This window comes from Netta rufina (genome assembly GCF_964035555.1).
Source record: "Netta rufina genome assembly, chromosome: 2".
NCBI classification, from domain to species: Eukaryota; Metazoa; Chordata; class Aves; order Anseriformes; family Anatidae; genus Netta; species Netta rufina.
Genome location: NC_140124.1, coordinates 69801170 through 69827481, shown reverse-complemented (window position 1 = coordinate 69827481; position 26312 = coordinate 69801170). Strand labels below are relative to the sequence as shown.

Genomic DNA, 26312 nt, shown 5'->3' with positions numbered 1-26312 from the left:
TGGCTACTTCAGGCTCTAAATGTTACTACCCTCCACCTTGTTTTTGTGACAAAATGAGTCTATTTGAAACAACCTTTTTCAGAGAAACAAATATGTTATTCTGTTTTTTTATGTTGCCTTGATCCTTCCCACTCTGGTTGCTGAGTAACTGAATTAATACTTTTACTCATAATATAGTAGATTCTGTGACTACAATTTTCAGTGCACCCTGAAAATTCCTCTTCACTGGGAGCACTCTGTGGTTTGTAGTGCAGTAAGAAGAGTTCCAATTTCAGAATTGAATTTTTATTTTTTCCAGTTGTCCTGTTTAAAGTTTTTCTTCAGATGACTGTCTTTGTATATCTTGGAAACACATGAAAACGTTAAGAACATTGGCACATGCTGTGTATCTGATATCTTGCACGACTTTTCCTTGGTTATGAACATTTTGCAACAAAAGGCAGGTGTTACTCCAGTGACAGATCTTAGAATATGAAAAACATATATATATTTTTGCTAAGAAACGCAGGACACAGAAAGACAATGACTTTTTTTTTTTCTTTTTTTTTTTTCCCTCTGCTTTTGCCAGTGCTCACTTTTATTAACCTTTTTTTACCATGAAATAAAACAACAGTGACAGAAGAATGTGAATCACTGGGGTGTGCATATCAGAAATCACTAGTTAGGAGCCACTGTTCATACTTTATAGCAATGGACAGAAGTGAAAGCCCAGTGAATATAACTTCGGATTCTTTCTTGCACATCTGTTTGAACGTGCTTAGGGTGTTAGAGTAACAAAACAGAATAAAACTTGTTGCTTTAAGAAAGGGGAAATATTTTATTTTCAATTTCTTCAAGCAGTAAAGTTGCAGACATCTTACAGATTCACTTTGTGCTTAATGTTTAATTTTGCTGTAGTCAAGAGTCAAGCCAAGATAAAATGTCAGTAAAGAATGGAAAAACACTGGCACGTAAGACAGAGACAACAGCGAGGTCATTGTTTGTTTCAGTGTTATCCATTAAAATGTTCAATCTTTAATATTGTATTGAATTTAAGTCCCCTTATTCTCAAAAAAAAGAGATTAAAGAGAAAGCAGTAGAAGTTCCTCAAGAACACGAGCAAAGGGAATGATGACTTCTGTATGAGAGATTAAAAAAAAAAAAAAAAGGTATTTTCAGTGTGTCCAACTGCAGTTTGAGAAGTGGAGTAAAAATAGTATTTTGTTAGCCCTGTGTGTTTTTCACTGACATCTTGAGTGTCTCTCCATTTATTTCAGAGGAAATTTCTATGTAGACAGCCGAAAATTCTTAACACGTGGGGTGAAGTTATGAATGGAAACGCCTAATACAAATGGATTTTTCTGCCTGTCCTGCACCATGGAACAAGATCAGGGGACTGATGGAAATGCAACCGTAATGCATCTTTAGTAAATCAAATATCATTGTTGCGGCACCCAATTATCAAGCAGTGTTTATTTGAGTGACCACTGCAGCTTGTCTACAGCTCTATTTCCTTTTGTATAAAAAAACTGCTAATAGATTTTGTTGTAATAGGAAGGGAACATTGTTGTGTTGAGTTTTGTTTACTGGTAGTACACAGCTAGCTGCGACAGTCAAACTTTTTAATTGGTGTGGTTATTTGTACTCTTGCCAGTTAATCTGCGAGCAGGAGTACCAGTGAGTGGAATAAAATGTGGAAAATAATGCTGTGTTTTATATAACACCTGCCATATTCTAGAATGTTAAAGCATTTAGTAAATAAATGCTGAGATAGATAAAATATGACAGTGACTACAAGCAGATACATCACCTGCTAAGCAATTTAACTGGCATAAAGCCATAAGCACCATTAAAATTGCTACTGAAAGAAAGATTTGGCTAAACCTCTAAGGGATGACACGCTATTATGTCTTTCATTAAGAAAAAAAACCCACAACATAGAAATTACAAAATAACAAACCAAAACAAGACTGAAAAGACCTAAGATACTGTCTGTTCTATTCTTTGGCCCCCAGATTTTATACCTGTATTTTAGCACAGGTGTCTAGAAATATGTATGAAATAATAAAACAAAAGTGGGTCTGCACAAACCCTCTCTTAACACAGTTCACTCCATTTGTAGAAAGTCTTTTCCTAGTAACTTATACTGTTTTTTCTGACTTCGTTTTAGGTACATTGCTGCTTTTTCTAGCCAGCACACAGTGTACAACTTTCCTTCTGATTCAATTATGATGAAATTGCCTCTCAGTTTCTTCTTCAATCCAAATAGTCTCAGTACATTCATTCTTTCTACATAGTTCATCCTTTTAGAGACTTGATAATTTCTGCTACTGTCTTCATGTGTTTTTGTAGTTGCTTCACATGTATTTTTTCTTTAATAAATATTGAGCCAAAAATTCGTTTCTGTATTCCTTACCATTGCTCAACAGAAGGACGGGAATGCTTTCTGTGTTACTAAGTGTATGCTCCTGTTTTATATTCCTTTTTTTTTTTTTTTTTTTTTTTTCCCCCCTCCCTCTTAATTCATGCATTTAACTTGTTTTCAGCTTGTGGTCTAGTATACCCCTTACCCTCTTCTGAAGTACCTGTCATCTAGCCACTTATTTGCTGTGCCTGAGGTATGCAGCTGATTATCTGCTGAAGTGCAGAAACTTGCACTTGGCCCTACTGAATTGTTCTGTTATTTTTCTGACTACTTTTCTAGTTTGTTGGGATGATTTTGAATTCCAGCCTGTTGTTCAGAATAGCTGCAGTGTCAGCTCTTGATGATTTGCAAAGTTAAGCATCTTCTCTGTTCAGTTATGTAGGTTGCTAATGAAAATACTGCCTGAAACTAGACCACGTTCAGGTTCTTGCAAAAAGCCACGCAGTACATCTTTTCACTTTTGATAGTGAGCTCTTAACGATTTTGGGTGGTCCTTAAATCAACAAAGTTTGCCTCCGTTCTGTAGTTATCTGGCATAAAACAGGCATACCTGCTCATAACAAAGAATGCATGAGGGAGTTGTGTGCCTTTCCTTCCGTAATACAAGCTGGAAAGCATAAAAGGGGAATTGGGAGTCTCCTGATTTCACTGGCCTGTGTATTCACCGTATTCTCCGTGGGGTAGAATAAAATTTGAAATTTTTAATGAGATCTGATGAAGTAGAAGAAATGGGACTAGTTATTCCTTTGTGCAAAGTGGGACTTTACTGTTTATAAATGATTTCATAGCACAAAAAGAAAAGATAATGTGCACCTTAGTAACTCCATGGTAGTCGGATGGCCGTATCTGGGTTTTCTGTGGCATTTTTAATAACTTTGATAGTCAAGGTGATACTTTCTCAGCTTGGATTTCTGCTATTAACAGGTACTTGTAAGAGTGCAGGTTGCAGTTGCTGGAGAAGAGACAGATGTGAAAGCTGAGTTGTGGGAGAGTCTTTTCTGTGTAGACCTTACATTCCCCCTTTCCTGTGGTGTAATACTGTGTGTCTTTACAAAATACACCTTTAAAATGTATTCAGTATTTGTATCTATAGAAGGAAATAGTCATGAGTTCAATCTTATGTTATGAAAGCATTGTGGCATACTGAAAACTACATATAATTCAGTGTTGGTTTGTTTTTTTTTGATGGAAAGGGTCAACTACAGCAGCATGACTATAATGAGATGTAAAGTCATCAATACTCTTATGGTCAGTATTTTACTGCTGTTGTCTTGTTTCTATTCCACAGGCAAACAAACAATGATAAGTATGAATCCAAGTCTGCTAATAATTATGCTAATTGCCCACAGGTTGCTAATAACAGGCTTGGGACTTGTGAGAGAGATTACAAAAGTTAGGATAACAGATGCACTGACTGCACTGAATTTGATGCTGGTGGAACTTAAACTGAGTAAAATGCGGATACCGTTAGTATGAAGATTAACGTGGTAATTACATGAACAGTTGAATGCAGGACAATCATACGGGCGTGTAATGTTACTTACACAAAATACTTCTGCGTGTACCTGGTATGTCAGAGGGCCACATTCTAAAGTTCTCAATAGATAGGTTTGAGTTCAGGCCTTAAACTGCAAATTCCTGCCATGTGAAGTATGTCTAGTGTAGGATTCAAGTGCTACACGTGATTTTATAGTAATCTTTGTAAAGCTTACATAGGGATGAGTTAGGTGCTACCCTTCTGCAAAGTGGTGAATTTCAGCCTTTAGTGAGAGTATTCATCATTTTCAGGTCTATCTGGAGATATCCTTTTATTGTTTATTTCTCAATTTACAGCAAACTTAGCAAAAGTGCAACAAAAAAGGTGAAAAGACAATTGAATTTTAGATTTTTTTCCGACTGGTGAAACATTTTGTTTTATTCACTCTACTTAGTATCAAATATTAGAGCAGAGAAGTGGTTTGAAAGTATAAAAGAGAAGAAACAGTAAAGAGCTTTCCCTAGTTTGTTTATTGGTTGTGAGAAGAAGCTGGCTTTAAGACATAAAGGGAAAAAAATAACCTTTTTCTTTCTACCAAAAAAAGTCTTATTGAGTGCTTTATATTATTATTATTATTTATTTATTATAAATTCATGTAGTGCTAAAGAAAACTGAATGCCCACAACAGGTCTGCACTAGTAATAATGCAGGAAGCCACCTTTCCCCTGCTTCTGTAATTAAATAGCATCAGCCTGGAAGCAAGAGGTTGTTCTTTTTTTTATTATTTTTTATTATTTCTGTCTGACCGTATGATACGTGATCTTTTCACGTAATTATGAGCAGAAGAGCTGATTGTAATGTTGTATTTTATATGTGATTTTCAATACTGTGATTGAAGGCCATATCATTGGATGTAGCTCTTCTTTTACGGATGTTGAAATGTTACCATCATCCCTTGATTGCTTTCTTCTCCTTTGAGCTGTGTTTCTGGTAGCTCTGTAGTAAGAAGTTAATGAGAATTGAATAGACAGACTTCAGTTTCATTCTGCTTGAATTCTGTTCTTCACGTTTTGTTGGTAAACATTGCTATGCAGTAAACTCACCCAATATTTTATTCAAATAACTTGCCTCGAAAAGGGCTATTTTTTCATTTTCATACTGTTTCTCTTCAGCTCTGTTAAAGAAAATTTAAACATTCCTATTCAGTCTATTGATCCTTATTTAGCAAAACTTCCCTCTGTGGTGTCAAGAAATGAACAAAACAATGAAAGCCATCAGCAACTGCAATCCAATTATTCTACTTTGCCTCCCAGCAGATGACAGAAAGAAGAATTGGAAAAGGAGAGTTTTCAGTCCAGGTGCCAATGTGTTTATTGGAATGGCAGAAAATAAGATGCCATAAAAGTCCAGGATAGTCACTTTAACTTTAAGAATTCAAAAAATTTAATTGTGAGTGTTTTCATCCTTGCCTTAGTTACATGATGGATTTTATGGGAATATTTCCCACTAAAGTTCAATTGTTTTACCATGCCTAAATAAATGTCAAAGGCAGCAATTGGGCATGCAGCTTTTTATGGCAAGGTGACAGAAAATGGTCATTGTTATCAATAAATAGATAAAAAACAAACAAACAAACAAAACCCTATGCCAAGTAATTTAGCTTGAATAATAAAGGATCTGGTCATTTAGAGAACGATTTCCAGCTCTCCATCTCTTAAACTATTCACTAAAGTAATGCTTTTAGCTTCAAGTAAGTAATTTTTTTTAGAAAAGCAGTGTGCAGTGTCTACAGTCTGGCTTAGCTGAGACCCCAAAACACAATCTTATAAATATTTGGACTCCCAGATGGTATGAGGTAAGAACACAGCAGAGTCCTGTGATCACTGTTAGGACTATTGTTATTTAAATTGGCATGCAGAGTAAGGCTCTACTCTCTGTGATCCACATTGTAGAATGTTTTCTTGAAGATACACCAAAAATATTTTAATGGAAATGATTTTCAATTACTGTATTTTTTTGATACTGAAAAAATGCTAGTACACATTATAAATCTGTGTGGCTGACCCAGTTTGATCCTCTGGAGATACTGATTATATTTTCTTTTGCTCAGTGAGACCTGACTGCCCTTATTCACATTTCATAGCAGTTAATTATCGCAATAGTTCTTTTTTTTTTTTTTTTTTTTTTTTTTTTTTACATATTTAAGGGAGAGGGATTCTTGCTAGTCTGTCTACCTCATGGTTTACCTTTCTTTGGTCTTCTCGCATCCCGTGTAGTTGACTAACCTCAGCAAATCGCCTTTTCCTACTTTCTTGCACATTCAGAGACCTGCATATTGAGCCTTCCCATTCAATTACAGTTTAGTTTTATAGCATCCTGTACTGCTTTTAAATCCTGGTGTGGATTTGCTTTTACTCTGCCCTTTGGTAATAGGAAAAATTATAATTTAGAATTTATTTAGAACTAATACGCGATATCTCTCACTGGTGATCTCACTTTTCTTTCCAATTGTCTGTGCACCATGCACCGAAATTCTCCTTTCTACATGCCTGTAATCTTAACCTTTCTTACATACCCTTCCTGGCTTCAGGAGCTGCTACCACGTTTTGAGTCAGAGCAAATGCATTGCTCTTTGCTGTATCATGGCATTGGTTAGGTTTGCTTTGTGGACTTTGTGTGAGCTCTGCTGAACACTTGAGCCTCAGTTCTGAAAAATACTTCAGCAAATACAAACTGCTGTGTCAGGTCAGGACCTGAATTCCTTGGCCCCAGCAGAACCAAGTCCTAAGGCTGATGACCTGTTGCTTTTAGTTAGGTTTTCACTGGTAAAGATGACTTAAAGTTTCTTAACTTAATTTCCTGCCTTGAACCTTGGTATGTGTGGTGCTCATTAGAATCTCAGGTGATTCTGTCAATTCTCACAATTGGAAAAGTAAAGCTGAGTTAAGCTATTTTTAAAAACTGTAGATTCATGTCACTAGCCAAGATTCAGTTGCTTTGAATATATCATACTGTCTTAGGAGGATGAAGGGAAGGGTGTGCACCCAAGGAACGGATATGGTAAGACTGCTGTGGTGAGCATGAAGAAGCGTGGCTTGGGGCTGGAGGAGAGGAAAACCTGCACATCATCAGCCCTTCAGCAGTTATAATTACATATATATACTATACATGTGTGTATATATATATAAATATAAATATATATATATACACACACACACAATACATATATATACAATTATATAGTTATTATTACGGTAACATTAAGGCCAATGAAGTTTTCAAGACAAAATACAGAACAGTGACTGAATTTCCTTCTCAGGGAATTTACGTTTGAGCCCCCAAAACTTGCATGTATGGAGAGGGGGTAGTTTCAACAGTAATAGCCCAGTATTTCTGAACTGTTCAGCATGATTTCTTACAGGCAATTTTGGCAAACTGCTTTAAAATCATTTTGATTTTATTCACAGCAGCCGCTGTACTTGTCAAATTGTTGATAGAATAATACTGCAAACAAAAAAAATTCTGAACATGGAGAAAAATAACAATATAATTAAAACCATTTGGAAAGGAAAAATAAGTGAAAAGCAACATGTTGAATTACAGTGCTTTTGAATTGAGAGCTGCAGCACTAATAGGCATAAATAATACAGTATTTTTCCCATGAGAATCTAGTAGGGCTTAATTGGCTAAAGGTTGAAAAGCATTTTGTGATCCTGTGTGGAGATACTCTGTGTAAGAGTAGAGTGCTTCTTAATGAAAGTCTAAATGCTGTTGAACAACACTGTTTCATATGTGTGTAAGTACATCCAACTGGTGACAATGGTGATAAAACCTATGGGTAACATTACTGAACATGTTTAAAATCTAGTAAACTGATCAATGTAAGCTGAATATGGCTATTTTGATCAATCAAACATACATGAATAATTTATTTGCCAATAGGACCACCTTCTTCTTTAGTAAAAGTTTTATATTATTTTTTGATATGATGCCTCTTTGCTCTTCAAATTTGCTTACACTAAAAATTAAAAATTTTAATTAACTCTTTTTGAAATTAAACCTTCAAATTTATGACATAAAAAGAACTGTATAAAATTGATATATACCTGGCCCTAAACATACACTTATGTAAAATTATGTCAACATTTGTGAATAAGTACACAATGTGGGAACAAATAGTAGGATCATTGAGTCTGACTGAGTCTTTTCTTTATTTTATTTTTTTTTTTTGCAAGTTTCCCTCATGGAGAAATAGCATTTGGAAACTGCTGGAGATGATTTACTTCTTAGGTCTTTTCTGGGGGTATAGATTTTAACATCTGATTTGACATAGCGGGTACAATTTTTCTTCTGTATTACTTCATTATAATTTGTAAGAAAACCTCAGTGTTTTTTTTATTTTTATTTTATTTTTTTTTTATTTCTCTTCACTTGTGGGATTATATGTTTTGCACTTGTTCACGTGAATTTTCTATATTTGAGCAGCTTATGTCATGACAGCATCTTTTTTAAAGTAAGTTACTTTATTTGCAGAAAACATCACTAGATTTTCTTGGGGAAATCGAGACTTGAAAACTTGGATTCTAGATCCTAGAGTGGGCCATGGTCCTTCTTAGAAATCAGTACTTGCTATTAATAGTTCTGAGCCTGATGAATTCTTATCTTTAAATTCTCACATTCATCCATTTACTGTTTTCTTCCAAAGCTTGTGAGTGAGGGTGAAAGTGTTTTTTTTTGTTTGTTTGTTTTTTTTTAATTCCTTTTGACCACTTAGATTTTACTGCCCTAGCTTGAAATCTGAATGCTTGTCTGTCTGTGTTGTTGCCAATCTTTCTTGCATAATTTTCCTGACAAATGGCTTACTTATTAATATTTCAGCACTGTTCCTACCAACCTCAGATAAGTGGTACGCCCCAGGCAGGGAAATGCAGTTCCTTCCTTAGGAGCCTTCTAATCTTCTTCTGAAATGCTTTGTCAGAAACTGTGACAGATAAATGAAGATGGTACAGTTGTACAGTTCAAACTAGCGGTGACTTCTTTGTACATGTGTGATCATACATTTACTAACTGGGAGGTATTGCGCTGCTGTGGAATCTCTGCTGCAAACGTTTACATTTTCTCTTCTCCATCTATACTGAAATCTGTGAGACTTATTGATTCTGAAGTAAAATCCATAGAGAAATTTGTCTCTATCTTTCTCTTTTGATTGGCTGTTGAAATATACATAGTTCTGGTAAATGCTTTGTTGGTTCACAGAGCTTTATTATTTCTTAAATAGACCAAGGAGCAATACTGCCGCTGAGTTGGAGTTTGAGCTGAGATCAAGTTCACATCATAGCTAGGGCTGAGATATGGATCTCTGGTGATACTTTGATATTTTTGCTCAGGATGACAGCAAATATGTGAAATTGATCTATTTAGAGCTTGGTAAGACAGAAAGCTGATATGTCAGAAAAGAACTCCCCCTCGCTCTCTCCCACCATTTAGGGATGAAATATGGTGCAGGAAAGGCTAGTTTGATTTAGAAGCTGATTACATGCATACTGAAACCCAGAAATAACTCCATTTTAAAATATTCATTTTATTTATTATTTAATATTTTAATTATTCATTCTGTTAAACTATAGCATGATGTCAAGGATAATTACTGTGCTGGACATCTGGAGATCTATGGCGAGTCATGGATTTTTCCATTTTTTCTCAAAAACAAAAGGAGAAGGAGGGAATCAGAGTAATACTGGGAGATAGCAGATAAAGCTGAAGATTTATTTTAGTTTGTGGAACAACTGAGTGTTTCATGCTCAGCCTGCTTCTCTGACACGACACATCTAAGTCATTTGGTTTCTTAGAATTGCATAGGTTGGGTTCGTTTCTTAGGTTTCCTTTTTTCACTGTGCCATATGAAGTGTCTGAAACATATTTATTTAGTTAAAAGTAGCCCATTGGGTAGCCTGTGTGTTGAATCTGATACATAAACATTGCCGTATTTCTTTCTGCCTTTTCCCTGAAGAAGGCTGGCATTCATTATTTGATCAGTGAACGATGCCTCTTGAGCTGAAGGATATCTACTTTGCCTACCACTGGTGTTTCTAGAGAGCTGAGCTTCTACTGCCAGGACAGTGCGGCACTTCTCTGGAGCAGGGACTGCTGCTTTCCAGCTGGCCCATCAGGAGGATCCAGCAATTCTGGTTGCTGTGGTTGAATAATTTTACCTTAAATTGTAAAGATAAAGCATATATCTATAGCTTTATGCTCTGCTGCAGAATATGGCAATGTGCGTCTTCATCCCATAGATATTAGTGATGTACGGCAATGCTCATATAGGTGACTTACTGTAAGTGCAAAGCAGCGCAGAAGTTTAGGAGGTTCTGCTGCTTTAGGAGTGGCGTGTGCGTTACTTTTATCACCTCCCATGCTGTGGAGTTGCTGTTTTCTAGTCCGATGCTTTGCATTACTGTGATGGAATCATTAATGCTTAAAATGAATTACTTATTCCTCCTCTGCTGTCCTTTGTGCTGTTACCAAGCTGTGCATGTCCCATTCTTGGTATTTAATAACTGACTTAAAAAATATATATATATATTATTCCCTCTTCCTGTTTTCCTGTTGAGGCAGGATGAGGTCTTTATGATCCTGAATGTCCAAATGGTGTAGATAATCAGTCAGAACCAAGAAAATAAACCACTGTATAGAAGTAATGCTAATATCTCATTTCTAACTAAATTACTTTTTACTCATATAATACTCTACAGGAGTAAAATTCTTCAGAACATATACATGTATAGAAAAATAAAGATACTCAAGTCGCACTTGTTGAGGGAAAAAAAGGGCAGAAGAGATAGAGGTTATCTTGACTGCAGTGAGGATCTTATGGGTACTTAATTGTCTGACAGTTATATAAAATATGTTGTCTAATGAAGAGAGCTAGCTGGCAGCATTTTCAGGGTGCTGGAAAGAGAGTATTCCCAGACAAAGGTAGTGTTTTTTCAGATTGTTTCCTTCAAACAGTGTGTGTATTTAAAAGCAGACTAATTTGAAAATAGTTAAGAATGATTGCTGTATTGCTTTTTGGCAATCTATCTTGTAATGCATTGAAAATACACATATCCTTTGTACATCCTTAATAATTACAGTGTAATGTAATTAATATGTAGTGTAATTACAGTGTAATGTAATACTTATTATTGCATCCTTCTTACATAAGGACTTTCCCTTAAAGTATCAAATTGACTATTAACCTTTTTGCCTAACTGTGTAGGAAAGGAAGAGCACAAGTATAGGAGGTCAGATCAAGGCTGTTTAATTTTCAGTAGGTTTTTGTGCACCTTAGTCCTAGCACCTGATGGAAATTTTATACCAAAGGGCTTAACTGGCATTTCTTCAGAAAAGAACAAACACTGTTTTAGTCTGTGAAAAAGAATCAAAAAATAGTGCAGGTATAAATAAAAGAAAATTATATACTGTTTCTGAGGAGGGAGGACTGACTTTCCTTATTTTAATCTGCTTTCACATATATATATATATATATATATCTCAAACCATTATTTTGTGTCAATAGTTATTTTTTCTTCTGGCCTATTATAACAAAAATAATGTGGTTGAACTGTTCACTTTAAAGTTCTAAATTTCACGTTTTAGAATTTGGTGTCTTTCCATCTATTAGAACCAGAAGTCTCAATTTATTTGCCTTGGATCTTTCAATGCTAATTGTGCTGAGTACTTTTCTCTTTTAAAAAAATTATATGCTCTCTGAATAATTCAGCAATTTGATGTGACTGATTAGCTTGCTGATCACTAATTCCTTTGTATGGATATTCTACTTCTGCCTGCTTAAATTTAATTCACTACAGGATGTCTGGAAACCTTGTATGTCAGTCCTTGAAAGTTTTGTTCCAGCTAGGCAGCACAGCTAGAGTTCACAAATGTTTTGAAACACGTGCTGCCTGTTTAGAATAATCTTTCTGGAAGTATTATTCTTCTTATAGGTGGGAAACTTATGGATAAGCCTGGCCAGTCAGGTTCAGCTGGGTGATACCATGTTGGGGAAGCTGTAGGGTTTGCAGCAACCTTTGGTGGGCAGAAGAGGAAACTGAAATTTGTTGCAGTGTCATGTGTACTCAAGATGATGAAGAAACACTTCAAAACTGGTGCTTTCCTAGTGGTCCTTGCAGAATTGTGTTCCCTTCTCCAAAGATATGCTACCTAAAGATATGCTACCTAACTGTGCCTATCTTAGACTGTCCTGCAGTCTTAAGGAATGGTGAAGGTGGTTGAAGGTATGCCTCAGGCCTTCTGTGCTTGTCTTCAGGTGCTCACGCATGTAAGACAGGCCACAAAATAGTGGCATTTGTTGAGACAATAGGCATCTTCTGGATCAGTAAAAAAAGGTAGGTGGTTGTTAATACCTTTTATTTCATATTTAAGAAGGTCTTACATGTAACATTGAGAGGAAAACATGGTCATGTCTTATCTCAGAATTTTTTTTTTTAAACTTTCTCCCAATATTGCAAATGTCATAATGTTGCTGAAGGCATCATCATGATTAAGGCATAACTGCTAGCGAGCAGGCAGCAAGCCAGCCTATAACATGTTTTTGTTTTGGTTAAGAAAAAAAAAACAAAACGAAAAATTAGATATTCTGTATCTTCCTTGGAGCTTGTGAACAGATTATTAACTATATGAACTCTAAATAAGTGAAAAAATTGAGAGCCAAATATTGTAAGGCTATGTTAGCTTGCCTCTTGCCTGGTACTTTGTAGTGTATGCAATATTTTGTTTCATTGTATGTTTAGTTATCATCAGTGACATCTGAAAATATTCTGCACTTGGAAGGTTAGGTTCTAAATGGATTCATTCAGAATTGTCTTCAAGGCTATTTCAGAGGTTTTTGTATATAATATATAAATTCAGCATACTTGATAAGAGGGAAAGTTTGTTCTGGTGTGCAACAACGTATCTGTGTTTTTAAAAATGTGTTTGAAAAAAAAATCCAAGCTTATTATTGGTATTGCATAGGAAATAATTTCTGTTATATCCCATGCAATGTAGATATGGCCATGGCAATACAATTATATTTGCTGCTGTATGCCTACATAGTTTTCAAAACTAAAATTCAATGCTTAGCTAAATTGCTAAGCAGACTGGTAAATGTCCAATTTTAGCAGCCTAGCATATGTTTATAATTTTTGTCTTAACATATGCTATGTTGGTTGAACTCCCCTCCCCACACATACGGTAGATAAAAGCTGTCACATCACAAAATGGTGGCAGCCCAACTTTTCTAACATTTTCCATGGCACTTCAGACTCTTGCATTAATTAGCTATTCCTGGATAGGAGACAGACTCTCATCTTTGTAGAATTTTGGTTTCAAACCCATCATGTGCTTCAGTTTATGTATGCAGTAGCCCATCTGTATTTCTGCAGCCATAAACAGTAAAAAAATAAAAATGCTCACACACACACAAAAAAAAACAACAAACAAACAAACAAAAACACAACAGGGCATACCACAAAGTGGTCAATGAGCGTGAGGATGCTCTATGTTCACAGGTATAAATATCTAGCAAGTGGCACTGAAACCAGGCTGTTTGGTTTATTGTTGGGCTATGCTTTCCTCAAGCAAGAGCATTCTCTATCTTCCACTTTTCCTGGAGAAGAGATGATGGAATAAAACAATTCTGGTGCACAGGCCTTTTTCTTTTCCCTGTGAGCTGCTAGTCTACCCCTCTTTTTTCCTCCTTACAGAGGCAGGCGTAAGGGGGAATTTTGCTGAGTGTATGATTCTTTCCTAAAACTCAGTGGAGTGGAGGGGGCTTGTGACAAATACCAGAGCATCAGTGACAATGCTGTCCTAATCCTTGCTGCATGTGAAAAGGAAGCCTGGATTTAGATACGAAAGACATTCCTAACATTTCAGCAGTATGATCCCTTACCTCATCCAACTGCCTTTTGAACATGCTCCAAAATCATGATGTTTTCTGGTACTTTGTTCAGCTCTTGCCCTACCGCTAAGCTTGGACCATCAGAGCACGACATGCAGTGTAGGCCTCAGCAAAGATCCTAGCTGCAGCCGCTGTTTGAGAGATCTCGGCATGGAGGTAGAGGGGCAGGGCCATGGCCTTCACCACACGGTCATGTCTGTGTGGTGCAATGGTTGGGCACTCAGGACTGTGGCAGTGGCAGAGGCAAGGTAAGGAGCTGTGTGGCAGGAGATGGCGGGCCTGGCAGTTGCACGTCTGTCTGCAGCGCTTTGAGATGCCCCTCTGGGGGCTGCCTTCCAAAAACCCACCTCAGCTCCCAGCCCTGAGTCAGAGCCACCACTGGCCCAGAGCACACAGCCCACTGGGTTGCTGGTGTTGCCTTGCTGTCTGTGGATTGCAGATGCCAGTGGTGCTTGTTTAATGTTTATTTCCTCTTTCTGTATTTGTGTTTGTCTACAGGACTGCTGTCATTTAGCAGGGTATGGTGATGAGCTGGCTAGCAGTTTTCACTGTGGAATTCAGGTTTTGTCGACCTCCACAGAAATTAGTTCTGTCTTACTGCCAAATAATAAGCACAGTGGAAATGAAGAAAGAAAAGGATAAACTTAAATTGTGCTTTTTTTCACACCTTTAGCTAGAAGTCTATAAAATATAGTTGTCTATTTATTACAATAAGCATAAGTAATTAACATATTTAATATCGATTATTTATTGTTAGCAGAAAGGTAAAGAGACCATTTATTTTCCAATGTGCATCTCCATCCTAGTAATTTTTTTATCGTTATCTGAATTTTTCTTCTATGATGTAAAGGGTGCAAGCATGCTCTTTTTCCTGCCTTCTCAGACATTGGCTAACTCAGTAACTCATTAACTACATTAACTAACGTTGGGTTAGCCTATCTTTTTTTTTTTTTTTTCTATATATTATAGAAATTGTATATTTTCTTTGTATATTGATTGTATAATTGATTGTATAATTGTATATTGATTGTATAATTGTATATTTCTTTATGTATTATAGAAATTGTATATTTTCTTTAGATTAGAATAGTAATGCAGGTAGTAAGGCAATTAAACTATTTCAAGCACAAGTATAATGTTAGGATAAATAGTCTGACATAATTTAATCTGTTCTTGCCCCTGCCCCCATACAAGTTTATGAAGACTATATATATCACATGGTCTGAAAAATCAGCATTTCTAAAGTATCAGAGACTGAATAGCAGATGTCTATCTTAAAAATCATGAGTCTTAAAATGAAAAATAAACAATCGTCCCTTTTATTTTTTTCCAGAACTTTTTTTTTTTCCCCAATGAAACTATAATCATCATCAGAACTGTTTATATGAAAGTTAAATTTCTCATATGGTTGTCTGATTCTCAAAGAAATGGCATTTAGGAAAGCAGCAAACATCACGAGATTCATGATAAAATCACGAGAGTTTTTCATATATTACAGTTATGTATAAGTTTTGAATTGAATTTTTTAGAAAAATAAATGTATGGGCAGATGGTGATATTTACTTAGGGAAGCTGAATTCATTATCTGACTAGAACTGGATATTTCAAGCAGCTGTTTGAAAATGAGAACTCGGTTTCCATGAAGAAGAACGTATGTTTGGGGAAAATGGAGCATCTTTCTTCAAAATTTAATGCTGTCCCTCACTTAATCTATGTCAGAGGGCTTTGTGTTATGTGTGTGTGTGTGTGTGTGTGAATTCATCTATGGAAGAATCTTAACAAAATTGGCCAAGATCTAATTTGATGAAATAGTTCTTCAAGCTATAAAAAAAAAACAAACCAACAACTGAGCAGTCCTTCTTAAAAGTTCCAAAAATAGTTAAGTGTTTTAGCTGTTCTTTTATCTTAGACCCTCTTTCTCTCCTTTTTCTATAAATCTTTTTTTCCTTTAGACAACATAGTCAGTAACCTTACTATGCCCTGCCAAATTTAATTTCTGACTACCCAACTTTTTATTTTTATTTAGTGAGATACAATTGTTTGTATCTCACTAAAAATAAAAAATAAATCTATAGTGAACATTCAAACATAAGCCAGAGAAAAAGAGACCAGGTATGCACAGATCCATTACCTTTTAAAGATCTGATTTTTTCTAAAATCTGTCTATTCTATTCTCCTGTGTGTGCGTGTATATATATATTTTTATTTTATTTTATTTTATTTTATTTTATTTTATTTTATTTTATTTTATTTTATTTTATTTTATTTTATTTTATTTTATTTTATTTTATTTTATTTTATTTTATTTTATTTTATTTTATTATTTTTTATGCAAATTTATGTTATGTTTCTTTGGAAGGTTAGCCAGATACTGTAGTGCTGTTGTAAAGATGGTAACCTATCCCTTGAAGATGGTGGTTTATTCATTACTTATGTCCTTTATTCTGACATTTTTTTTAAGAACACTTTTACAGGAAATTCTTTCACCCAAGAACCTGTGGCCCTGAATTTCTTGACTGGTAGAGAAACATAGACCAATTCCTTGTTTGGAGCACATTCCTTTCCCCAGTCACTCAACTTCTGATGCCCGTTTTCCCATTCTGTAATAAGCAATTTGTAATGCTTAAGTATTTTACTGGAATCTATGCCAGTATTTACAAAGCCAAACTCTTGATTTTTCAAGTGCTTTTACATTATCAGAATGGGCTTATGTGTTTTAGAGTGCCTGAAGGTGTTGTGATCCTCAAAACTCCTTGTTTATGGAATTATCTTCAAGAACTACAAAGTAGTCCATGTGCATGCATGAAGCACAGAGTTTGTTTCTAAACAGGGTGGATGTGTAAAGAGGGCCTTTTGACAGACACGTCCTGCAGAAACTTATAACTTCATTCACCTTCCTGATAATTGTCAAGCCTTCCTCTGGTGCAGTGGTATAACCAGAAAAACTAAGTATTCTGGAAGCATTTGGAAAAGGGGTTTTCTGATCACCCTAAAACATTATTTCTGACAACATGGAGTCTTTCTTGTGAACCTCGTGCAGTGCTTGTCTGTGAACTTATTATGCTGTTTTCGTGTAAATACATGCCTTGGCCGTGTAAATATACAATTTGGCCATCGTTTTTCTCATTGTGGCTCAGTGGTTTGAATGGTTAGACTGTTTTTGTTTGACATTAAGTAGAAAATAGTGGTGGTCTAGTGTGCGCCACATGCATTTGGTTTGTGTGGAATTCCTTCCACAGGGTCTGCTAATGCTGGAAGACAATACAACAATATGTTAATGCCTGGATTTTATTATAAACATGTCCCTGACTGACGAAGGGCATTGCTAAATTTATGAGCTTCTCTTATGTCGTGTTCTGTTATTGCCTCATATTTTAACTGGATAAAAAAATGTTTTAAATATGATGCTTCCTCAGCTGCAAAGAGTTGCAATATTTGGAATGGGCCTGAGACCAGGTCTAGTGATGTTAATACTGATACAGTTACGCAGAAGACTGATAAGTGAACAAGCAAGCTGAAATTTGATCACAAGGATATTCCCCCTCCAAAGTCAAAACAAGGGTCTGTGACAGGAACTTTGTCATGTTAATTAAACAGAGATTTGGATTTCACTTATCTGTGGGATGCTAGCAATTTCTGCAGTGAGATTGCAGATGCAAACTTTCAATTTATTTTTTCTTTTCTTTTCTTTTCTTTTCTTTTTTTTTTCTCCAGGTTATAAGGGAGTTTGCAATGGCAATGCTCTGGAAATTCATGAGAGTAGCTAGGTATTCTAAAACAGCTTTACCACCGAAAGTGAGAGGAATTCCGGTCCATTCAAGGCATTTTTCTTCTTCCAAGTCTGTACCTTCAGATTTTGCTGCCAGCACAACCTGCTTAAACACTGTGGAACTGCTTGGTAAATCTTATCCCCAGGATGACTACAGCAATGTCACAGAGAAGATTCTTTCTAAAGTGGGGAAGAACTTGCATAACAAAAAGCATCACCCTTTGTGGCTAATCAAGGAGCAGGTGAAGGACCACTTTTACAAGCAATATACAGGACGCCGTGGGACTCCACTCTTTTCTGTCTATGATGGTCTTTCTCCAGTGGTTACAGTACAGCAGAATTTTGATAGTTTACTTATACCACAAAACCATGCCAGCAGAAAGAAAGAGGATAACTATTACTTGAATCGTGATCACATGCTAAGAGCACACACATCAGCTCACCAGTGGGACTTGATACACTCTGGCCTAGATGCCTTTCTGGCTGTGGGAGATGTCTACCGCCGTGATACAATTGATAACACCCACTATCCGGTCTTTCATCAGATGGAAGGAGTTCGGCTTTTCTCCTGTCATGAGGTAGGAATTCCTTAGTTGAGGTGAAAGAGGTTTGGGGTAAGTTGATCTTATTTGCTATTAGCAAGTGCATGCACGTAAACGAGTTACCACACAGGTGTTATGCAGTACATTGATAAAGATCAAGTAATTGGTTATGGACAAATACAGGTGAAAAATGTGGAATTTGAAAACACCTGTAAAATTCCCTAGAAAAGTCTGGAAAAAAATGAATGATGAATACCTTGAAAGCTGGGAAAATAAAGTGGTATCTGAAAGGAAATGGTTAGCTCATCTGTAGAGATCAATTCTCATTGTATCGCAAGTCCCTTCTAGTGAAGTCATTTTACCACAAACTTTGTCGTATTAGTACTTGAAAGACTCATGGGTATGAACTGTTTCAGAATCCAGAGTGCAGTTTTTACTTTGTCATCTTTTTCCTTTAATAGCTCTAAGCTTCTGTAAATGAGTATCTCTTAATGAATTGTTCTATCCTTTACTTCATCCTAAAAACCATATTGCAGGATTGATCTGTTGCAGCTGTCAGTTACAGCTGTGCAATACATACAGTGTAAACTCATGAGTCCAGAAGACATCAGGTAAACAGCGCTAGGTAGATGTCCAAGACTTCTGAGTGCATATATTTTGTTGGTACAACTTGGATGTTCTGCAAATGCTTGGGTGCCATTAAATATTCTTGCTGTATCATGGATTAGTGTTATGTATAAGCCAGTTTGTTTTCCAAACAGTAATTGATTTGTATAATTTGTGTATGCTTGTAGCAATACTGCCAAATTCACATTTATATAACTAAAACTAGCTTATTCTAATAATACTGGGATGTAGACTGTTCTTAATGTAGTTGCCAATGGGTGACAGGAGCTTGGCAGGGAAGCCTGCTGGCTTTGGATGCCTGAGGGAAAACTATGGAAATTGCACTGCACTGCTTTCTCACTGGTGGGAAAGGTTCATGCTGTCTGCACTGGTGCTTCCCACCCCACACTGCCGCTTCATTTTCCACTCTGAAAGCATAATACCTGCTTCTGAAGATGTTCTGTGAGTGATATGGTATCAAATACAGCTTGTAGCCACTTTTTTGGTAACCTGGAAAGGGAAGTTTGCAGATTTATCCAAAATTGATTTGTTTGCTGTTCTTTCACACGGGCTTGTTTGTGTGCATACAGAAGGGTATGTGCAAGAGAAAAATGGATAACATTATAAAAATGCCATATTTAATACTTTAAGTGCATCCAAATTTTTTGCTTGAGCACAAGTTCAGACATCCAAGCACAAAGGCTTATCTGCCATAAAATAGTCACATCTACACTCTTACAGGATGGACTTTTGAATTTAGGTGGGACTGAAATTATTGTTAAAGAATATGTTTCTGAAGAAATTTTGGACTTCATGACAGAGTATTTCTTTCTTCTGTGCAAATTTAATAACAAGAATAATAGGATTTAGTCAGTGGGAAGAAATTTACAGAAATGTTTACTGACATCATCTGTCAAGAAATACAGGATGTATAACAATCTGATTCATTTCATTACAGGTTGCTTCTTTATCTCTTCCCCCTCTCCTTACCCCCTACAAGAATGATTGAGTTGTTATTGGATAATGTTAATAGCTGATGAATTTAAAGTTAGCTATGTGCTAACTAAAACTGGAAAACGTGTCTGTCTCTCTCGAGAGTGAAAGTCCTGTCAACTTTCTAAGCTGATGAACACAGACTAGTGGTATGGTGCACAGCATGTAAATTTTTGTTTGTTGGACAACATGCACAAATTCTAAACCTGTGGATGATCTAAAACATCCCTTTCAGCTTCAGTTGCAGATGGAATACTGATAGACTTGCAATATGTAAAACTTCTTGCAGACATCATCACAAGAGCCTTGTAGAAAAAATTGAATGTAATTGTGAAATTTCACTGAAGATTTTGTGTTTTATATTCTAGTTGCCTGCTCAAAATAACTGACAAGTTTAAATAATTCTAGGAGTAACTGAGCAGAAAAATGATTAAATGAAGATAATACTACATGAAAGAAATATTTTTATATTAATTTATTTAAACCCATGTTTAAGTTATGACCCACTGAACAGAAGTGTGTGAATGTCAGGGCCTGTTACATTCATCTCAGACTTTTCTTTCATAACCACACCATGGTCTCTGGTGAGGAAATTTTCCTAGTACAATGGATAAGAAGGTATACAGCGAAAGGGAAAAACAAACAAGCAAACAAAAAACTGCTAGCCCTTGGCTACAAGCTGTAGATTAGTTTAATTTTATATGCTATAGTTAATTTACTGTTCTTTTTTTTTTTTTTTAATACTTGTCTCTTTCTCAACGAAAGTGATTGCAGAATTGGAGTTGGGGCTTGGTGGTCAACAAACCTCAAAACCCAGAATGATTTTCTAGGAACTTGAATTTTGAACTATGTTTTGTGTTTTATAGCAATTAGGTTTTATTAAATACATTCCTTTGGAGATGGCAGACTTGCCTGGAACTACCCCTAGGCATGCATTTACTGTTGAACACAGTAGTGTTGGTATGTTTTTGTTTCTTGTTTGTTTGCTTGAGCACACATAGGCTATTTTCTCAACTTCAGGAGGTTTGGAGAAGTTTCCTTGTGTTCAGCTGTTTCAATACTTCACACTAATCTTATACAGGCCCTCACTAGAGAAAGCAATTTGTACCAAATATTTAGCATGTAAAAATAGTTGCAAAAAAAATAACCAATGGAACAAAAAAGCAAATGCTGTTCTTTTTTATATATTCCTTTACTATTTTCTAATTGTATGAAGATGGGGATCAGTATTTCCTACTGATAATGGCAATTGGGTTAAAGCTTTCTGTGTCTGGATAAGTAATGGCAGGCTTTATTTGGAAACAGTCAAGCTAAAGCAGGCTTCTGCAAACAGTTTAAAAGTTCAGACTGGTATATCCCACATAGCTCAGACTGTATGTCATGTGGAACATGTGGAACAAGGTAGATAAAGCTGCAATTTGCTAGGTCCTGCATTTTGGCCACCTAACCTTACCCATAAAAGTGATCTAGAAGAAAGCTGGAAGAGGGACTCTATCATGGAGTGTAGCCAGGGAACAAGGAATAATGGCTTTGAACAAATGTAGGGGAGATTTAGATTAGATGTGACGTGAGGGAAAAATTCTTCACTCAGAGCACAAAGTGCACATGGGAATTAGGGCTGAATATGCACCTTGCTTCTGTTCTTTTCCATAAAAAATAGAATGAAATTACCTAAAAACAAGTGTTAAAAATAAACTCAGGGCACAGGATGGGAGGTGCAGGACAGTCTCTGTGGCCGAGGGGCAGCCTTTCTCTCTGGCAAGCCAAATGGCCCAGGGGAGCCAGCCCCAGAAAAGGGGCCCTCAGCCCCCCCAGCCCTCCTCCTTGTCCACATGAGGGCATCTTCCAGGCTGCTCCCAGCACAGCCACCTTTGGCCACGCATGGGCCACTCCATCAGAGGCTTGCTGAGGTCGCCACAGTGGCCACCACTGCTCGTGGGCCCTATAAAACAGGTCCCCTGCAGCTGGCCCACCACTCGCTGAGCATCTCGGCCCTCTGACTGCCAGCTTGTGTGGCAGGAAGGAGAGCAGGAGAGCGAGGCGAGCGGCAGGCCTCTTGGTGTGCGAGGACGGCGATGCCGTCCGGTGAAGGAAGCACCAAGAGGGAACGCTCCTGACTGGAAGGAAGGGTGTCGTGGGCGGAGGGATAGCGCCAGTGGCACAAGAGACACCAGTGCCCAAGGGACCTCTGGCGCCCAGCCCACAGACACATACAGGCAGTATCATTGGCACCGCACTGATGCGGGGAACAGGCCGGCCCCTCAAACACCCAGCAACAGGGGGCCTGGGCCTCGCCATAGGAGCAATGGTGATGTGGAGCGAGGGCAGGAGCATCAGACAGAGAGCCGCAGGGAGCCGAGGCATGCCCATAGTCCAGGACACAGTGTGGGACCCAGTAATGGCCGTAAACCAGACGGCACCGTCAGACCCATGCATGAAAATCAAGCCAACAGTGGCATGGGACCGAGGCATGGGACTGGATGGTCCCCTGGTCCAGCACCCTGGCCTGAGAACATTCTGGATGGAAGGCATCCCGTGTGGGCAGTCCCAGGCACGGACTGGCTTGTCCTTCTGCCAAACACAGTGGAGCCCATGGAGCTGGGTCCACAAGAAGAGGTGGAGGAACCAATGGAGGTGGATCCACCTCGGCCAGAACAGAGCTGGGACTACTGAGGCATGTCTTTGTGCTCTGCCATCCGAGAGTACCAGCAGCATGGCAGGAGTGCCCAGCGAGCCCCTACTCGTTGCTCAGGCTCCATTGCAAGCATTAACTTGGAGCCAACAAACACCATGGACATCCTGCAGGCTTACATGCAAGATGTCCCGGCAATAAACAATTCTTGCCAATTCTTAGTGGTTGTTTGAGTGCTTCTTTTTTTTTTTTTTTTTTGGTGGTGGCGGGGAATGGGCTAAAGTTGCGCCAGGGGAGGTTTAGGTTGGATATTAAGAAGAACTTCTTTACCAAAAGAGTTGTTAGGCATTGGAATGGGATGCCCAGGGAAGCGGTTGAGTCACCATCCCTGGAGGTCCTTAAAAGATGTTTAGATGTAGAGCTTAGTGATGTGGTTTAGTGGAGGACTGGTTAGTGGTAGGTCAGAAGCTGGGCTAGGTGATCTTGGAGGTCTTTTCCAACCGAGGTGATTCTGTGAATTTGCCATTTCACCTCAGTTTGGGAGTGGAAAAAAAATCAGTCCTCTGCTGAAATTTTAGGTAGGATAAGGAAGATGTAGAAGTGTCTCTCCTTTACAAATACAAATTCTGTAGTCAAGGCTGGGTGAAAACTTTTGTCCTTTGAAACCTTTGCTATAATTTTTCATACTGTCAAAGTTAAAATTCCAGAAATAAGAGCTGGAAAAACAAATCATGGGTAGAAGTTTGGAATTTTAGAGTTCTCCTCTGTGATCTCCTTATCTAATTGCTTCTTTGGCTGTACAGTTTTCATGATGGTTGTTTGGCTGTTTTTTTAAGACAGAAGTAATGTGTAATTGGAAGATGGGCAGGTAGCTGATGCTTTTTGCAGCTTTGCATGATTTCAAGTATTAGAGAAATTCCTATTTTCCAAGCAAACTCATTGCTAAAAATAGAAGTTATTAAGGCTGATTTTTTCCATAAACTTTTAAAAAATGTCCTCTGGCTATTATTAAGGAACCTCTCAGAATTTATTCGGTCTTTTTTTTCCGTATATTTAAAAATATTTTCCATAATTATTACATGAATGTTGGTATATAAGATCTAATATAAACAGCTAAAACTAGTGCAAAATTTAGCTTCCCAAATAAGCTTCAAAATTCTGGATGTAAAATAAACTGTTCTTTTAAAACATTACATCCAAATGGTATTTCTTTTGTATTCTCTTCCTGCAGCATGCCGACATGCCTTTTATCCTTCTGAAGGACACACATATTTTCCTCCTTCTATGGTATATGGGTTTTTTCTTTTTTCTTCCTTTTTTTTTTTTTAAATAAGTAAATAATATTTTTTAAAATAAATAAATAAACACTTTGGATTTGCAATATCTATACTGTTGTAGTCAGATTTGAACTCTAGCAAACTTTCTTGGACAGACTAGAAATGAAATTACTTCTGTGCTATGCAGTAGTCTTTGCTGCAGTCCTTTACTTTATCAGTTTGTAGAAAGAAAAAAAATCTCAAAATACACTCTCAAAGACACTTCATGCCTGTTGGCCACCAGAGGGAGCCAATATAAACCCAATGGCAATCGCAAAACATTTTTCAATTGTGAACAAATATTGTTTACACATTGGAAGGAGACTTCATAAAGTATTTTATAGTCTGTATTGAATTATACATAAATTTTAAGGGGAACAGATGTGAAAACATAGGAATTTCTCCTCTAATTTAGTAACCTCATTCCAATGGAGCCCAATATCTGATTGTTCAGATAGGGAAATGGTTCTCTCATCAGGCTTGTTTGTGCTAACATCTGAAAACTATAAATAGACTGGGAAGAAGAAGTAGAGCTACATATTTATTTTTCATTGAAATGTTTTTGGATGAAATGCCAACTTTTTTGCTGCAATGGAAAAAAATGTAAATCTTCTGCTAAGAAGCAAGGGCAGCCTGTGCATTACTACTAATTTTTGCCATTCTGTATCATTGCAAAAAAAAATCCAAATGTTCCTGTATTGTGAGTTTGTATCATGTATATCCTGAAGTGTTAAGACTCTTGTCCTAGGTGGTATAAATTTAGATGTTTCTCTGTTTCATATAATTTATTTCTCCTTTACTAGTCTTTTTGTACTTGTGTACCTCAGCCATGTTCTTCTTTTTTTTTTTAATTTTTTTTTTTTTTTTTTTTTTTTGCTTCGGGGTAGGTGTGAACACCTGAATGACCAACCTCTTTATTTCCTCCATTATTTATTTATTTACTTTAATCAGTGCATACCATGCTAGGTTTTCATTGTCACGACTGACATGACAGTGCCATTGAATTTGACTTCTCCAGAGTCCTGTATGTTATTGCACCTTTGGACACTGTGCTTCTGTTCTGATGTTGTATCAAATGAAAGCTCCTTCTCTTCTGTCATTCTTTTCTCCTGATGTGCAAGGGAATTCGAATAAATATATTGTGTTCCAGGGATCAGCCCATTATACGAAGTGATTTGGAGCATTTACAGTCCATGCAAGAATGTTTGTGTGGAAACTATTTTATTCCTCCATGTATATGAGAGTCATAGCAACAGTGCTTAGCATGGCACCGAGGAACGAGTAATTAAAAAAGACTTTAACCGGCCCAGGAAAGACATGGATCCTACCCCTCTGCACCCTGTGGCAGGGAGAGGCTTTTCCAAGGGGTGATACAAGGCCCAGCTGAAGTCGGTTGTGGACATCCCCCTTTCTGTGTATTTCTTCTGATTTGGGTGATGCTCCTCAGTGTGTGAGGAGTCGGTGACTGTCACCAGATGGCATGGAGGCGGGTTGGTTTATCAGTCACTTTGATGGAGGGCATTTGCCTCCTGTCGCATGAATCAGAGGGAATTTGGCATTTGTGGCTGCTTCAGGATAATAGTATTAAAGTGGAGATCCATTCACCTCTTTTCTGTAGGTGGTAATCGTAGAAACAGATTTTACTTTAGGATGGGCGTCTCCCAGCTGTCACCCTACAGGATTCTGTGCTTGTGCCATCTCTAGCACTGTGTGCCAGTAGTTGCTGGGCATACGTCCTAAACACATCCAGACATGGGCAGTTGTGCAAGCTGAATGCATTGGGTTACGGAGCTGGGGTTCTCACCAATGTGTGTCACATCAAGCTTCAGGTGCTGCCGCTGCCTCCAGGATGGTGTTTGAGATTGATGGTGAGCCCTGCATCACTCCCAAGGAGCCTGAGAGGTGATTCTCCTCCTCAGGACATAGAGGGGTAGGGGCATCTGTTCTAAATCTTCCATGTTACTTAAAAATAGAGCAGCGTTACTTTGCTGGAATATTGTGATGTGAATTTATTCCTGAAGCTGAAATTTGGCCGAGTAGCATGGATAAAGGGCCTGGCTGGAACTGGCTTTACTCTTGCAGATGTCTTTACAAGTTGTGAACAGTATTTTCCATGTATCATACGGTATTTTCCATGTTGTAGTCTGTAAATTGTTCCATAATAAGTAGAGTTTCAGATTACAAGGATACAGATAATATTCTTTGTTATTTTATTTGAAAATTTTATGGCAAATGGCATCAGAACTTCTGTGAGATGTTCACAGTGGTCGATGGCCTAGGAAGTTTGGAAGCCACCACTATATCTTTAATTATAAAAAAAAAATAAAAATTATATAAAGTATTTCTTACTTGGACTTTGTTTCTCATCCAGCTAAAAAGATATTGCAGTGTGCTTCAGAATAAATAATTCAATGCAATTCTAAAATTCTGCAGGAATGGCTACAAGTGTGTTTAGGAAACCTAGTGTACTTAAAAATAGAGGAATTCTGATTCCCACAGGAACAGAAATATAAATCCTATTATATATATATGCCTCATTGTAACTGATATCTGTAGAGCAGCATTGCTTTTTCTTTGTTGTTCTAAAATATCAGTATGGTTTTCCATTAAACACAGCAATGATTTGTTTT

At 37.2% G+C, this 26312-nt stretch overlaps 1 protein-coding gene across 3 annotated transcripts in view; it reads left to right on the top strand.

Moving 5' to 3' along the window:
• FARS2 (phenylalanyl-tRNA synthetase 2, mitochondrial) overlaps positions 1 to 26312 on the top strand; it is a 248077-nt gene that overhangs the window by 38091 nt on the left and 183674 nt on the right. For all 3 annotated transcript variants that reach the window (XM_084281775.1, XM_084281776.1, XM_084281777.1), the window contains one exon: positions 17539 to 18171. In XM_084281775.1, coding sequence (XP_084137901.1) covers positions 17557 to 18171 — 615 coding nt within the window. In that variant the 5' untranslated portion in view covers positions 17539 to 17556. The remainder of the gene's footprint in view (positions 1 to 17538; positions 18172 to 26312) is intronic.